At 36.0% G+C, this 13,553-nt stretch overlaps 1 protein-coding gene across 1 annotated transcript; it reads right to left on the bottom strand.

Moving 5' to 3' along the window:
* Nucleotides 1-1,237: 1,237 nt before the first annotated feature.
* LOC125227008 lies at nucleotides 1,238-7,560 on the bottom strand. The gene is made up of 3 exons (XM_048131198.1): nucleotides 7,333-7,560; nucleotides 6,048-6,219; nucleotides 1,238-2,547 (listed from the first exon to the last, which is right to left on the bottom strand). The coding sequence occupies exons 1-3, from the start codon at nucleotides 7,558-7,560 to the stop codon at nucleotides 2,315-2,317; spliced, it is 633 nt and encodes a 210-aa protein (XP_047987155.1). The 3' UTR covers nucleotides 1,238-2,314.
* Nucleotides 7,561-13,553: the final 5,993 nt, after the last annotated feature.

Genomic DNA, 13,553 nt, shown 5'->3' on the forward strand with positions numbered 1-13,553 from the left:
GGGTTATAACTATATAACGGCTTTATCTATCTTACTGCGACATGTATATACTTAGTAACACTGTAGTAATGTAAGATGTTTGTAAACAATGTGTTGATACACCCAGGGTCCATTATGTATATGCCCATGTAACATATTGGAATGCAAATGAAGATCTATCTATCTATCTAAGTATCGTTATTCATTAGTCCAAAGAATGGTTAGTGCGAAATTTAACGTCTAGTTATAAATTGTATTGTTGTAAGCTTATAAAATATTAAGGTAGAAAATTTGAGTCGCTCAGTATATTCCATAAAACAAGTCCGCCACTATAAATCTACCCCGGCACTCCGTGTTCAGCTCCCCAGGGAAAACAAACCGACAAAATAACTACATAATCGAAATCTACGGGCTATCGATCAAAATAAAACACTAAAAGGTCTCTTCTAAATCTCAGCCTCTGCGCAATATGTAAAGAATGAGTAAAACCTCTTTATTGAATAAAAATCCTTATTTGTTGACGTCTAGTATGCTTCCGAGGAAAATAAATTTGTTCTGGTGGATATGGGTAGACTCCGAGCACTCGCCAACAATATCATATTGAATCTATGTGACTATAGGTTCTTACTCGCCTAGGTAGTTAGTATTATAGCCTTTGTTTGCTTGGTCTAGCGTCTCGACGTGGTTACTTCATCGAGTATGAAGTAACCACGTCGAAGAGTACAATGAAACAACTAAAGTAGGTAGATATTAGGAAATGCCATTAGAAAATAAGATTCGCAAAAGGGGAATAAAGCCGGATTGCAAATTAGGTAGGGGTTATTGATTGTAGAATTGAAAGAGGGTCCGATTTTATTAGACAACTTTCTTATTGCCTGTAAAAGGGGTAAGTAGGATTAAAGAATCCTGTAGCGAAACCCTTGATGCGTCTATAATAAAAAATTTAGACCTTGAGTCAGAGACATAATTCGTAAAATATGCATATGTACCTAAGTGAATAGGTAAGTAGGTGTAGGTAGTTATGGAAATTCTATTATAAAAGAGTCTTGTAAATGGTAGCTGCCGTTAACGGTAGTATATTGATGAAGAATAGCAGGAAAAACTTGGTCATGAAAAAAGTATTCCGGGCTTACAGTCCACTTTTTTTATTGTTTTTTCACCGATGTTAATGATGAACTAGACCGAAATAAAAACATTTGAGAAGATTTTGTAAGGTTTATGCGCAAAAACGTAGGTGAACGTATAAAATATTGGATATAAAAAGTGAATAATTATTCGTTACAAAAATTTATGAACATAAGTAGGTAAAGATATGCTTACAATTTACATGATGTACATACATAAAGAAGTCTAACACTAATCAAATAATAAAAGATTTTAATTAAGTAGTACTATTTGCTCCGTTTTAGTCGGTACTTACCCAGTACTATGTGGCTTGCGATAGTCGCGATGTACTTTGTACTTTGCCGGCTCCAATGTGCTCGAGAATAGAATCCTGAACTTGCGAGTTTTTTAACACACAAGAAGTAAAATACATATGCACCCGAGTGTAACACAAAACTTTTCCCCTCACTATAGCGAGGAAACTACAACGCAAAAAATGCTGCTTCCAGTAGTTCCACAAATATTATACATGTTTAATTGTGCCACAAGTACCTACTACTTTAATAAAAGCACTACACATTTAAATATTGCCTAACTTTGGTTGGAACCTGCAAATAATTGAACTGGCAGGTAATATATTCAGGAGGGTGGATAAGTAATTTTGCCTATTTAATGCTCCGAGCGAGAACTATTTTGTGATTCACAGAGACGCTGCGATTCATGAGCACAATCATCTGTTAAAACATTTAAGCTGTTTAAACATTTACCCGCGCTCTGGGAATTAAATATAGAAATCCTCACAGAGAGAGTAGCATGCCTTGTTGATCATTGATTTATTGGCAGCTCGGGGTTCGGAGATATCCCAACTCGCACATTATTCACTAAAAACATCATAAAGCCACTAAGGGTGCCCGGGAAGGAAATGGGAATATATGTAGCACTGCTGAGGATATCTGAGGTTTATAGAAATATCAATTACTAGTGATCCGTTCCGGCCGGCGGCCTTGCACAGGGAGTAGAGCATAATAAATGTGTGTACTAATTGTTCCGTAAAAGGTAGGCACACGCGAACACGACTTGGTTTTGGAGACTTGGACATTGTTTTGTTATACTCTTATCTATTGCAAACATTTATTATACTCTTATCTCAAAAGGCTTGGGCAGAGTTTGCAATTAATGCTCTCAGTATGATTTTGATCATACATAGTTACACACTATTGAAAAGAAAGTTCTAAAGTTCATGTTTAATCATCCGTTGTACAGTAAGGTAGGAGCGGCCGGCGGGCCCGCGGTAGCCGAGCGTGTTGGCGCGCACTGCGCAGTCGGCCTCCGTGACCGGCAGCTCGTGCTGGCGCGCCAGCGCGTACGCCGTCAGCTCCTCGCAGGACATCATGCCCATCACGCGCCCCACTAGCTTCATGCGGACATCCGCCATGTGGAGTACTGGGGGCGGGAGCGGGCGAACTGAAAAACACGATGTACTTATCGTATACCTACGTCAAAAGATACCTAAAGTATTTTAGGGGTTGACTTACTCATAAATATACACCGTGTTTTTTTTTTGTTTTCCGTTAAATTCGACACGTAGCTAGGTTCATTATCAGGAACCACCTTGAATATCACTTTTAGTTAAGTTCGCAAAAAAAAATTTTCATCATTTTCATACATAATAAATTAATTTATTAGTGTGAAAGACCCTTAAGAATAACATTCGAGTTAGTGTCAAGTGATTGACGGCACATGTCAAAACAAATAACATCAGGAATAATTAATTTCTCAAAGAAACTAACGTTTTAACTCTTACGGTTATCGAGTTATTAAAAAAATTAAGATAATTACTGAACACGTGTGTGACAGCCTTTACCAATTCCTAATGTTATTTGTTTTGACATGTGCCGTCAATCACTTGACACCAACTTGAATGTTATTCTTAAGGGTCTTTCACACTAATAAATTCATTTATTATGTACTAGCTTTTACCCGCGGCTTCGCCCGCGTAATAAAAGTATTCACTAAGATTTTCATTTGGATCCGTAGGGACCGTAGGTTTCTCTGTAGGTATATTTATCTGCGATTATTTCGATTGCACATAATACTTTTGCTTGCAATGATTGTAGAAATATTACACATCGACCACAGCGTAGGTAATTCTATATACGCTGGGGAAACCTTTATAAACATCCCACATAGCCCGTATTTCGACACTATGATCGGTGGGTAAAAAGTACTTTTTTCTATTATCCCTTACAATTTTTACATTTTGCTTATACTTATCGCAAACGTAATCTTCAAGCAAGCAAACAACGATCGTCTTAGAGCACATTGATTGTAAGAGACCGCCGACCGATTATCCATATCCCGCTAACGATACCCATATTATCCGTATCCGTATCCGTATCGCTATCGCTATCGCTATCGCTATCGCTATCGCTATCGCTATCGCTATCGCTATCGCTATCGCTATCGCTATCGCTATCGCTATAGCCATCGCTATCGCTATCGCTATCGCGATCGCTATCGCTATCGCTATCGCTATCCCTATCGCTATCCCTATCGCTATCCCTATCGCTATCACTATCGCTTTCCCTATCGCTATCCCTATCGCTATCCCTATCCCTAGATGTTTAATGATAATAACACTTTAAGTTCTCGCGCTTTGTACACATATTTAAAGTCACATACAGGTCGAACGCGATTAATTAACATTATTTTTACCTTTTTTCCCAACGTTTCGGCCAGGTTGCACTGGCCGTGGTCGCGGAAGACTGACGTCCCAGCAAAATGTCACCGGAGATGTAAACAACACAAAACTACCCGATATTAATTTATATAAATGTTCGGGGTAGACAAATAAATATAATCTACCCGCTTTTAGTTAATGTTTATTTCCCACCATGTTTATTTTAAAGGTAAAAATAATGTTCATTAATCGCGTTCGACCTGTATGTGACTTTAAATATATGTTTAATGATTTCTTATCAAGTGCTAAAATATAAAGTTTCATGGTTTTATCATTTAAAATTAAGAAATCCCATACAAACTTTCAACCTCTTTTTCAACCCCTTCATCCCTTTTTTTCGAAATAAAAAGTAGCCTATGTTCTGTCTCAGGGTCTAAAGATTGTCTCTTCCAAATTTCATCAAAATCGGTTGCGTGGTTTAAGCGGGAAAGCGTAACAGACAGACAGACAGACAGACAGACAGACAGACAGACAGACAGACAGAGTTACTTTCGCATTTATAATATTAGTATGGACTAGTATGGATGGATGAAAATGATGAAAACTTTTATTTGCTAATTTAACTAAAAGTGATACACAGGAGGTTCCAGATAATGAACCTAGCTACGTGTCGAATTTAACGGAAAACAAAAAAAAAAACCGGCCAAGAGCGTGTCGGGCCACGCTCAGTGTAGGATTCCGTAGTTTTCCGTATTTTTCTCAAAAACTACTGAGCCTATCAAGTTCAAAACAATTTTCCTAGAAAGTCTTTATACAGTTCTACTTTTGTGATTTTTTTTATATTTTTTAAACATATGGTTCAAAAGTTAGAGGGGGGGGACGCACTTTTTTTCCTTTATGAGCGATTATTTCCGAAAATATTAATATTATAAAAAAACGATTTTAGTAAACCCTTATTCATATTTAGGGTTCCGTACCAAAAAGGTACAACAGGAACCCTTATGGTGCGAATCTGTCCGTCTGTCTGTCCGTCTGTCACATTCCTAAATATCTCGAGAACTACTAATGCTATCAACTTGAAATTTGGAATAGTTGTGAACATTGTAAACCTCTACAGATAGAAAGTATAATTTTTTTAAATATATTAATTTTAATTGTAGAAAATGGACAAAATGAAAGGGGGGCAAACTGTAAATTTCAAGTTACTAGGTCAAGTGGGGTATCGTTGGAAAGAGCTCAAATTGAACGTAAATAAGCTATTTTTTATAATTTTTTTGTTGTGGAAAAAAAAAGAATTTTGAAGGAAAATGTAAAAAAAAATACCGTTCCCCCCCCTTATCTCCGAAGTTTACCAACGAAAAATTATGAAAATTTTAGTAAACATTGGTTTTATGCTATATATTACAGGAAAAATATAATCGTGTTTGTATTTTGAATACTTTTTTTTAATTCACAAAAAACTTTTCAGATTTTTACTTTCAATTTACCCACCCTTGCGGATGTATATCGTACTTCAAATTAATACGAGATGTTACGTAAAACATCTTCTGTCCAATAAAGTAAAAACTGTTTAAATCGGTTAACATTATAAAGAATTATCCCTGAAAAACCAGGTCGCGCAAATTAGTTAGCAAATTGACCGGGAGATGGCGCTATACACTATAATACTCATTAGTGCCTATACTTTTGTCTTCTAGTCAAGTCATTAGTTATATGAAAATATGAGATTATTTTTACTAGGTAGTTTGAAAGAAAGTTTGTACGGAACCCTCGGTGGGCGAGTCCGACTCGCACTTCGCCGGTTTTTAAATACCTATCCAACAATATATCACACGTTGGGGTTGGAATAAAAAAAAAATCAGTCTCCACTTTACATGTAGGGGTGTACTCTAAAAAAACATTTTTTTCCACTTTTTATTTTACCACTTTCTCGGCGTGATTGATATACATATTGGCACCAAATTTCAGCTTTCTAGTGCTATCGGTTACTGAGATTATCCGCGGACGGACGGACGGACGGACAGACAGACATGGCAAAACTATAAGGGTTCCTAGTTGACTACGAAACCCTAAAAACACGGAGTATAATGATTACAAGACAACTATGTTTTACATCCTTTTAATTAGTATACCTTGTACCATCGTTAGCAAAATGAAGAGATATTTAACACAATGTGGTCTATTTATTATCATTATGAGGCAAGACGGGCGAGGAAAGTTAAGAGCGGAAATGACGCACGGTGGGCAAGTTTTGTGGCCGGGCCGGGAAACACTTTGCGGGTACCTTTATCGCGTTGTTCCGCGATGATGAGGGCACGGTATGCACCCGGGGTCCCCTGGCGGAGAAACACAATCTGTAAACCTTCCCGCGGCTCCATTAGAAACTCGACGTCCAACCACTGAACCCCCAAGCCCGGGTCTATCGAGTCCACAACAGCCTTTATTCTTTTTATTCGCTGAAACCGCATTCACATAAATTACGTTAGTTGGGAGCAATACGAACTGCCAAAAACAAAAGTTAGAATAACTACCACTGAACTGGATAAATAGAGCTAGAGAGAATAAATAGGATTTTTTTCACGGTTAGGACACGGCCGCAAAATAGTGACGTCAATAGTAAAATAAATAATGGTTACCTGAAATTAATAATTGATAATTAATTTAGTATATCTTCACCGACGGGTTAATAATTTACAGTAATACATACACTTATATTTTGAATAAAAATGCAAAAATAAACGATTAAACCGATCATGAAATAGTTATTTGTTATACAAGGGGGCAAAGTTGTATTTTAACGCCGAGTGTGGAATTGAAAAACGAGCAAGTGAAAGGATTCTATAGTTGAACCACGAGCGAAGCGAGTGGTTCGAGAATAGAATCCTGATCTTGCGAGTTTTTTAACACACAAGAAGTAAAATACATTATGCACCCGAATGTAACACAAAACTTTTCCCCTCACTATAGCGAGGAAACTACAACGCAAAAAAATGCGTTTATCACTGCTTCCAGTAGTTCCACAAGTGGTAAATCATCTTTATTACTAGATTCACCTACTTTTATCAATTTTAAAGCAGTTAATTTGACTTTATTCAAGGTCAAATTACTTTACCCACTAGTGGATAAAATGCGTTTTTACCCGCTGGTATTAAAGGACAAAACACGTGTTTCCGAGCTAGTGAGGGGGAAATACTATTACTTACCTAATACCTACTACCTAAGCTATAACCAGAGATCGGTTTTCGGAATAATGAACCTTATATTGTTAGAATGACGCCCAGTTGTCCCATATCTGGCTATAACATACAATATTATACCGCATTCGAATTAATTTAAAACTGTCTCTAATTTTAGTTGTGAGGGGTTGTCATAGACTGTAATTGGTGATGCAGTAGGTCAATTAAGTACTAACGTACACAAAACAATCACAACAAGCAACTTTTACACAAGTTTAAAAACAAATTAAGCGATATTACTTTCATGTTAAAAAGTAATTTAAAAAGACAGTATATTTAGGGTACCTGGTTACAAAGAAATTTGAAAAGCAATTAACTGTTAATGAACCCTACCTTCATCGTCAATAACGAGAATACTATGAGTGACAACTCGGTGGTTTCAGCCCACGAGTAAAATATTTTCCACATGGCATCGATTACTTCTGTCGGCTCGAAATGAGCATCCCGCTCGAATTCCTCGCAAGACGTAACGTTCTTGGCCCACCTGGCTCCCGGCGTCTCCAAGACTTGCGCCACTACACCGTGGAAAACAATTTCAAATATCCAGATCCACGTAAACATTGTTGTTGCCATTCGGTCGGCAATTTCACTCCCTTGTTTACCAATGCGAGTTTATATAGCACGGTGCAGCACAGATTCGATATGCGCGCAGATAATCCAAGGATTAAGTTACTCATATAGAAATGACTAATGGTGGTGTGTTATGGAGGTATAGATAATTGGCACAGGTATTATGGAGCATTTAGTAGCGGAGATGTGAATAGGTATTAATATACAGGTGTAGAATACAAGTAAAGTAAATAAATAAATGTACACTTAGCCACTTAAATATCTACATATTCAATAAGTAGTGAGACTTTTATACTACCTATTGACTTTTATATTGTTAAATTCAAAGGTACGAGTAAAAAGTAATGCCGGCATTTTAGGTAGTAAGTCAACCCTAAAATATAGATCAGTGTTATAGTAAGATCAAAAAGCCGTTGTTTTATTCGTTTGAATTAGGTATGAAATGTTTATTTATTTCCTGATGACTTAAAGTAGCATACTAGTAACCTGAAGTAGTAGTAATAAAAAAATTTTTAAGTAGTTAAGTACCAAATGCAAAAAAAACATTGTCATTAGTATAAATGCGAACGTATCCCGTTTAGGGATCTCTTCCAATTCTGATAACCTTTGAGCAAAGAGTAGGATCTGCATACTTACTAGTACTACTTTTTTCACGTAAAAAAATTACACTTTGCATTATAAATCCAACCAGTTGATACTTTTTCGTCGTAATGTCAAATAATCTTTGTCGAGTAATGTTTTTGATTGACAAGGTACCTAAATATTCATTTGTTTTCACAACAATCACCTCGAATTTCATAATTTCATTCGCCAACATCTGAACCTGAAGCACCAAACCTACAGTTTAACAACTCGATATACTTACTTAGTCAATTTATTTAGAACTACAATTCGTAATAGTGATTTTTATACATTATAACCTTAGAAATTTTCTCATTTATGTATATTAGCGGATGTTAAATGTTAATATATACTTCCCTAATTATTTTTGAAAGTTGATATTAGTGTCAGACGTACCAACTTTAGCTCAAAGAATCTTAAAAATATCTTATTTTACGTATTCCTATTTTGATTTCTTTGGTAGGTACGAGCTATTTTTATGAAGTTATTCGCTATGTGCACGACTGGTGATACCCTTTTGTGGGTTTTTCTATGTTAAAACTTGCTCAAAATAGTCCCAACAGCCTCCGCTCACAATAATGTTGGTCATGCCCATACCAATAACATTATTTGTAAGGTACAGCGGGGCAAATCCCGACTGGGCGGCAAATGTAACTGATCAATTTTTTCCATGTTTTACAATGTTTGCATTATTAAAAAGTGTCCACCGGTTATGTATGGTAGGCGTCTTCAGTGGATACATGTAGAACGCAACATCATAGTTTAATAATGGAAATAATGGATCATTTACATTTAGAATAGAATAGAATAGAAATCGTTTATTCGTGGTAAATTACAATAGGTATTCAAAATACAAATATTTAATTATTAGAACATAATATAAAAATTATCGTTTACCACGAATTTGCCCCCCAGTCGAGATTTGCCCCGCTATACCTTATCTAAGTACATATCTGTGATAATCAGCGCCACTCCTCCATGCACGGTAAAGTAAACAAACATAAAATTCGTACTTTAGAACGCGAACTGCATCAGTAAACTTTTGGCACCTATAATATGTACTTGGAATTAAATTCCCGGCTGAAACTTTAGAAACTTATGGATTGTAGTTTCATACTCTAGGTACTCACATAAGATAAATCACAAGATTTGTAACATTTCAGGCTTCGACTCAAACTTAGTCCGGACTACCAGGAGCGTCATTCTGACGTGAAATATCGTATTATTATTCACTGCTATGATGGGATAAATCAAGTAATAAACGGGGTAAAATTAAGTAATTCAGAATTAAAAACCTCAATTTGACTCTGAAATCGATTAGTAGGGGGAAATTAGCTAAAATTACGGCATAATTAATGGAAGGTTTTTTAAATTGAAATATGTACGTTATAGACTGAAGTTATTTTTCATCAACCCTCCCCACTCCTCCCCCCTCTGCGTCACCTCTCTACATTCCCTTAAAGTGCCGAAAATGCGGTTTTTCTCGATTTCTGACAAAACCGTTGAAGATACAGAAAAAGCGCGTAGGAACGAAGTAATCCTTAATAAATTTACTACAAATCATTTATTAACACTTTGGTTCTAGCACTTATAGTTTTCGCGTGATCCGTCACGAAAGTTGGTCCTTTGCTGCAATTTTCTTTAATGAATGTTAAGTTTTCGCCCAAAATGCTTACGAAACCGTCGAAATTTGTCTGATATGACTAAAATATTGTAACCCATGACTAAAATAAAATTAAGGGGGAAAAATCACTACCATGGGTGGAATTTCCAATATGTCTTGGAATTCCAGTAACTATTTAAGACGTAATATTTTCACGGTAGTAGTCGCTAGGAGTACCATTGATCCATATAGTATATCGATGACTGGGTAGAGCTTTTGGTAGCTGTTGGTAGAGCCCTGGAGTTTCAATCCAGAAGCCGTGAGTTCAAGTTCCACCCATGGTAGTGATTTTTCCCCCTGAAATTCATTTTCAGTTTATAATATTTTAGTAATATCAAACAGATTTCGTAAGCAATTTGGGAGAAAACTTAACATTCACTAAAGAAAATTGCAGCAAAGGACCAACTTTCGTGATGGATCACGCGAAAACTGTAAGTGCTAGAACCAAAGTGTTAATGAATGATTTGTAGTAAATTTATTAAGGATTACTTTGTTCCTACACGCTTTTTCTGTATCTTCAACGGTTTTGTCAGAAATCACGAAAAACCACATTTTCGGCTATTTAAGGGGGGGGAAGAGGGGTGACGCAGAGGGGGGAGAAATGGGGAGGGTTGATAAAAAATAACTTCGGCCTATAATGTACATATCCCAACCAAAAAAAATCTTCCATTAATTATGCCAACATTTTCATACATAACTTTCCAGAAGCAACGGGCTAGATGGTCCTGAGGTTCGAATCTCGGTATGTAGGTAAATGTAATTATTTGTGTGATGACCAAATATTTATGAGCCATGGGTGACCCACCCCTATATTTTGTTTATCTTCCTATAGATATTGTATTAGGTACTTGAAAGCATTTCACTCGCATCAATACACTCGAAGGTACAGTCAGTAATAAAAATATACATAGGTCAAAAATATACAAGTGCCAATAATATTATGTAGGTACCTATCTTTCTTCATTTGCATTTTAGATGTATTCATATTTATCGTTGTGGCTGACTGTACAAAATATAATCGTCGGCCGTTCGTTATAAAGTGAAAAGGCTCTAATTTACCGAGTGTTTGCTTGCTTAGCCAACATGCCAATCATTTACGATCCGTAGGATAGGGTAGTCATCTCTGTCGGTCTTCATTATTAGCGCGATAGATACCTACTTACATATATAAATAGCGTTTGGTTCGCTATGAAGTAAAATAATAGTATTTTTTCGATATTTTATTTTGTTTTATTTATGGTTCCGTGCCAAAAAATAGTAATAATAAACCCTTATAGTGCGACTATGTTTTACTGCGCTTCATTATATTGTTATTGATTATTTAATAGGACATTAATTCCTTGATGGAATACGCTCTCACTTCTCAGACACGCGATCTTTCATCCCGCCATTCTTACAAGTTTTAATTTAATTTTGTTCAGGTAAGCAGGAGTAGCGCACCTATAAATTTTCATTATCATTATGAAAGTACTACCGTCAGTAGAAGGAACCGAGGATAACAATGGATTTTATATCTTCCCGAAAAATATTTATCACCACTGCAACTGGTGCATTTCGCGCTGGATATGCTTAGCCAGCGTAGAGTCGTAAACTACATCTCCCAGTAGGACTCTCCCACTATCCTATATGTATGCTCCCCAGAAAAGTACAGATAGGTACATTTTGAGGTTTTATTTTATATCAAAAAAAAAACTATATTTTTGAAAATTATTCTACTACTTATTATAATATCCGTACATATGCACAAACATATTACTTATAAATAGGTATGGTTTTTCGTTTAATCCATGAATATGAAAACATATGTAGATTTTGAATATTCCGATTATAACAAAGTATAAATAGTCAGTGCAGTAGTAGTTAGTGTAGTTATATAGTCAATATAAAAAATATAAATATAAATATTGGGGGACACCTTACACAGATCAAGTTAGCCCCAAACTAAGCAAAGCTTGTACTAAAATACATACTTATATAAATAGTAGATAAATACATACTTATATACATAGAAAACATCCATGACTCGGGAACAAATATCTGTGCTCATCACACAAATAAATGCTCTTACCGGGATTCGAACCCAGGACCGCGGCTCAGCAGGCAGGGTCACTACCGACTGAGCCAGACCGGTCGTCAATAACAAAACATTTCATATTTATACTTGCCTACCAGTACCTACATAACATGTGTAGTTTGTGCAACATACATACGTAATAGCTTTTTAGGTAACTATAGTTGTAATAATGTAACAGCAAATTATACTATGCTATGCCTGCAACGTGCGCAGCGGCGGGGGATTACATAACCACCAGTCATCATCTTAAATAATGTATGTATAAGTATAATTCAATATCTCCACCTAGCGTAGGGACCGGCGCAGCGCTGGCCTCTACTCGGTTTCCATATTGTTCCACATTTTTAGAATGGATTTTTACAGCGCTTTCTCAATATTCAATTTCATTGTTTAAACAACGAAATTGGATTGTCGGAAGAAATTATTATGGTCGTATAAAGTGAATTCAGCATTGCGGTGAATCAGCTTTTCAGGTCACCGCTTAAAAGTTTAAAGTGGGTGTATGTAGGTGTGTGTCGTAGGATATCTGGGAACTTCAACCGGTGGAAGGGAGGGGAGGCGAATAATTACGCCTACGACATCTGAATTTCTATTAAGAGCAAACAAGATTGCTAACAAGCTTGTGGATGTGGGTTATTTGGTTTCTGCGGAACAAATAATCTTATTTCCGTGGTAACTACAACGGCTCGTGCTACTGATAAATGAGTTGATACAACAGTGATGACATGATAACAGTCGCGTCAGTAACTACACACAATTTAATAACGTACCTCTGATATTGTATTCCTATCTATGTTATCTCATAATGGTTTAGTCTGATCTGATATGAACGTCTGGTTTCACGTCATATCTCGCTGCCTAAAAGTCTGGCTAAACTTCCAACTGTGCAGGGAACGTAACAATTGGATTTTAATCCAATTTCAACTCACCATGAAATGATCATGTTAAACAGTCCAAACTGTTTCTCGCTCGAACTTAAATCGTATTGTATCAGAGGTTTTAGATAACTAACCTGGCAACGGATAGACGTAATTGACTTGCATGAGACACCTATTGTGATTTTAGTTCTGTTTCTAATCCCAGGTAGCATTCATATCCATCTCTACATTCAGGGATAGCATTGTCGTATAAGACACTTAAAAATATGTTTTACGTTATTCAATAAATTACACATGTAAACTAAAATATATGGCTTAATGACGAGTTGCTGCCAACTAATAATTAACCGAGCAGCTTTCCACAGTTGGAGATTTTGATACCTGTGTGTACTTTTATATGTTCTTGAACCTACCTAATAATATATTTTTTATGTAACGGTATAAAATTCGTAATCGTAAAGTACATCAAATAATATAACTGTATACAAAATAGTAATATATCGTTTTCGCTTGAGTGTTAAAAGTTTAAAACTCTCTTAGTGAATAAAATATTACAATAAAATAAATAATTGTTAACAATTTTACCCATACACATCTTTTCCAGGCCCTCGGAATACATTAACACCTGACGCATTATCGAGGCTTGGGACCCGAATATGTTTTTTTTTTCAGCTACCTACATATTGAAATGTTTACGTAAATGCGCCATACGATTAATTAAATATTACTTATTAAAAACAAATTAAAG

This window comes from Leguminivora glycinivorella, chromosome 6, assembly GCF_023078275.1.
Source record: "Leguminivora glycinivorella isolate SPB_JAAS2020 chromosome 6, LegGlyc_1.1, whole genome shotgun sequence".
In the NCBI taxonomy this organism is placed as follows: domain Eukaryota; kingdom Metazoa; phylum Arthropoda; class Insecta; order Lepidoptera; family Tortricidae; genus Leguminivora; species Leguminivora glycinivorella.

Bases quoted from the DNA above. Each gene is read 5' to 3' on its own strand.
- LOC125227008 (XM_048131198.1), bottom strand. From the start codon at position 7,560: ATGTTTACGTGGATCTGGATATTTGAAATTGTTTTCCACGGTGTAGTG. The intron at 6,220-7,332 runs GTAGGGTTCATT...ATGCGGTTTCAG, and splicing joins TCTCGTTATTGACGATGAAG to CGAATAAAAAGAATAAAGGC. The intron at 2,548-6,047 runs GTACCCGCAAAG...CGTGTTTTTCAG, and splicing joins CGCGGAACAACGCGATAAAG to TTCGCCCGCTCCCGCCCCCA.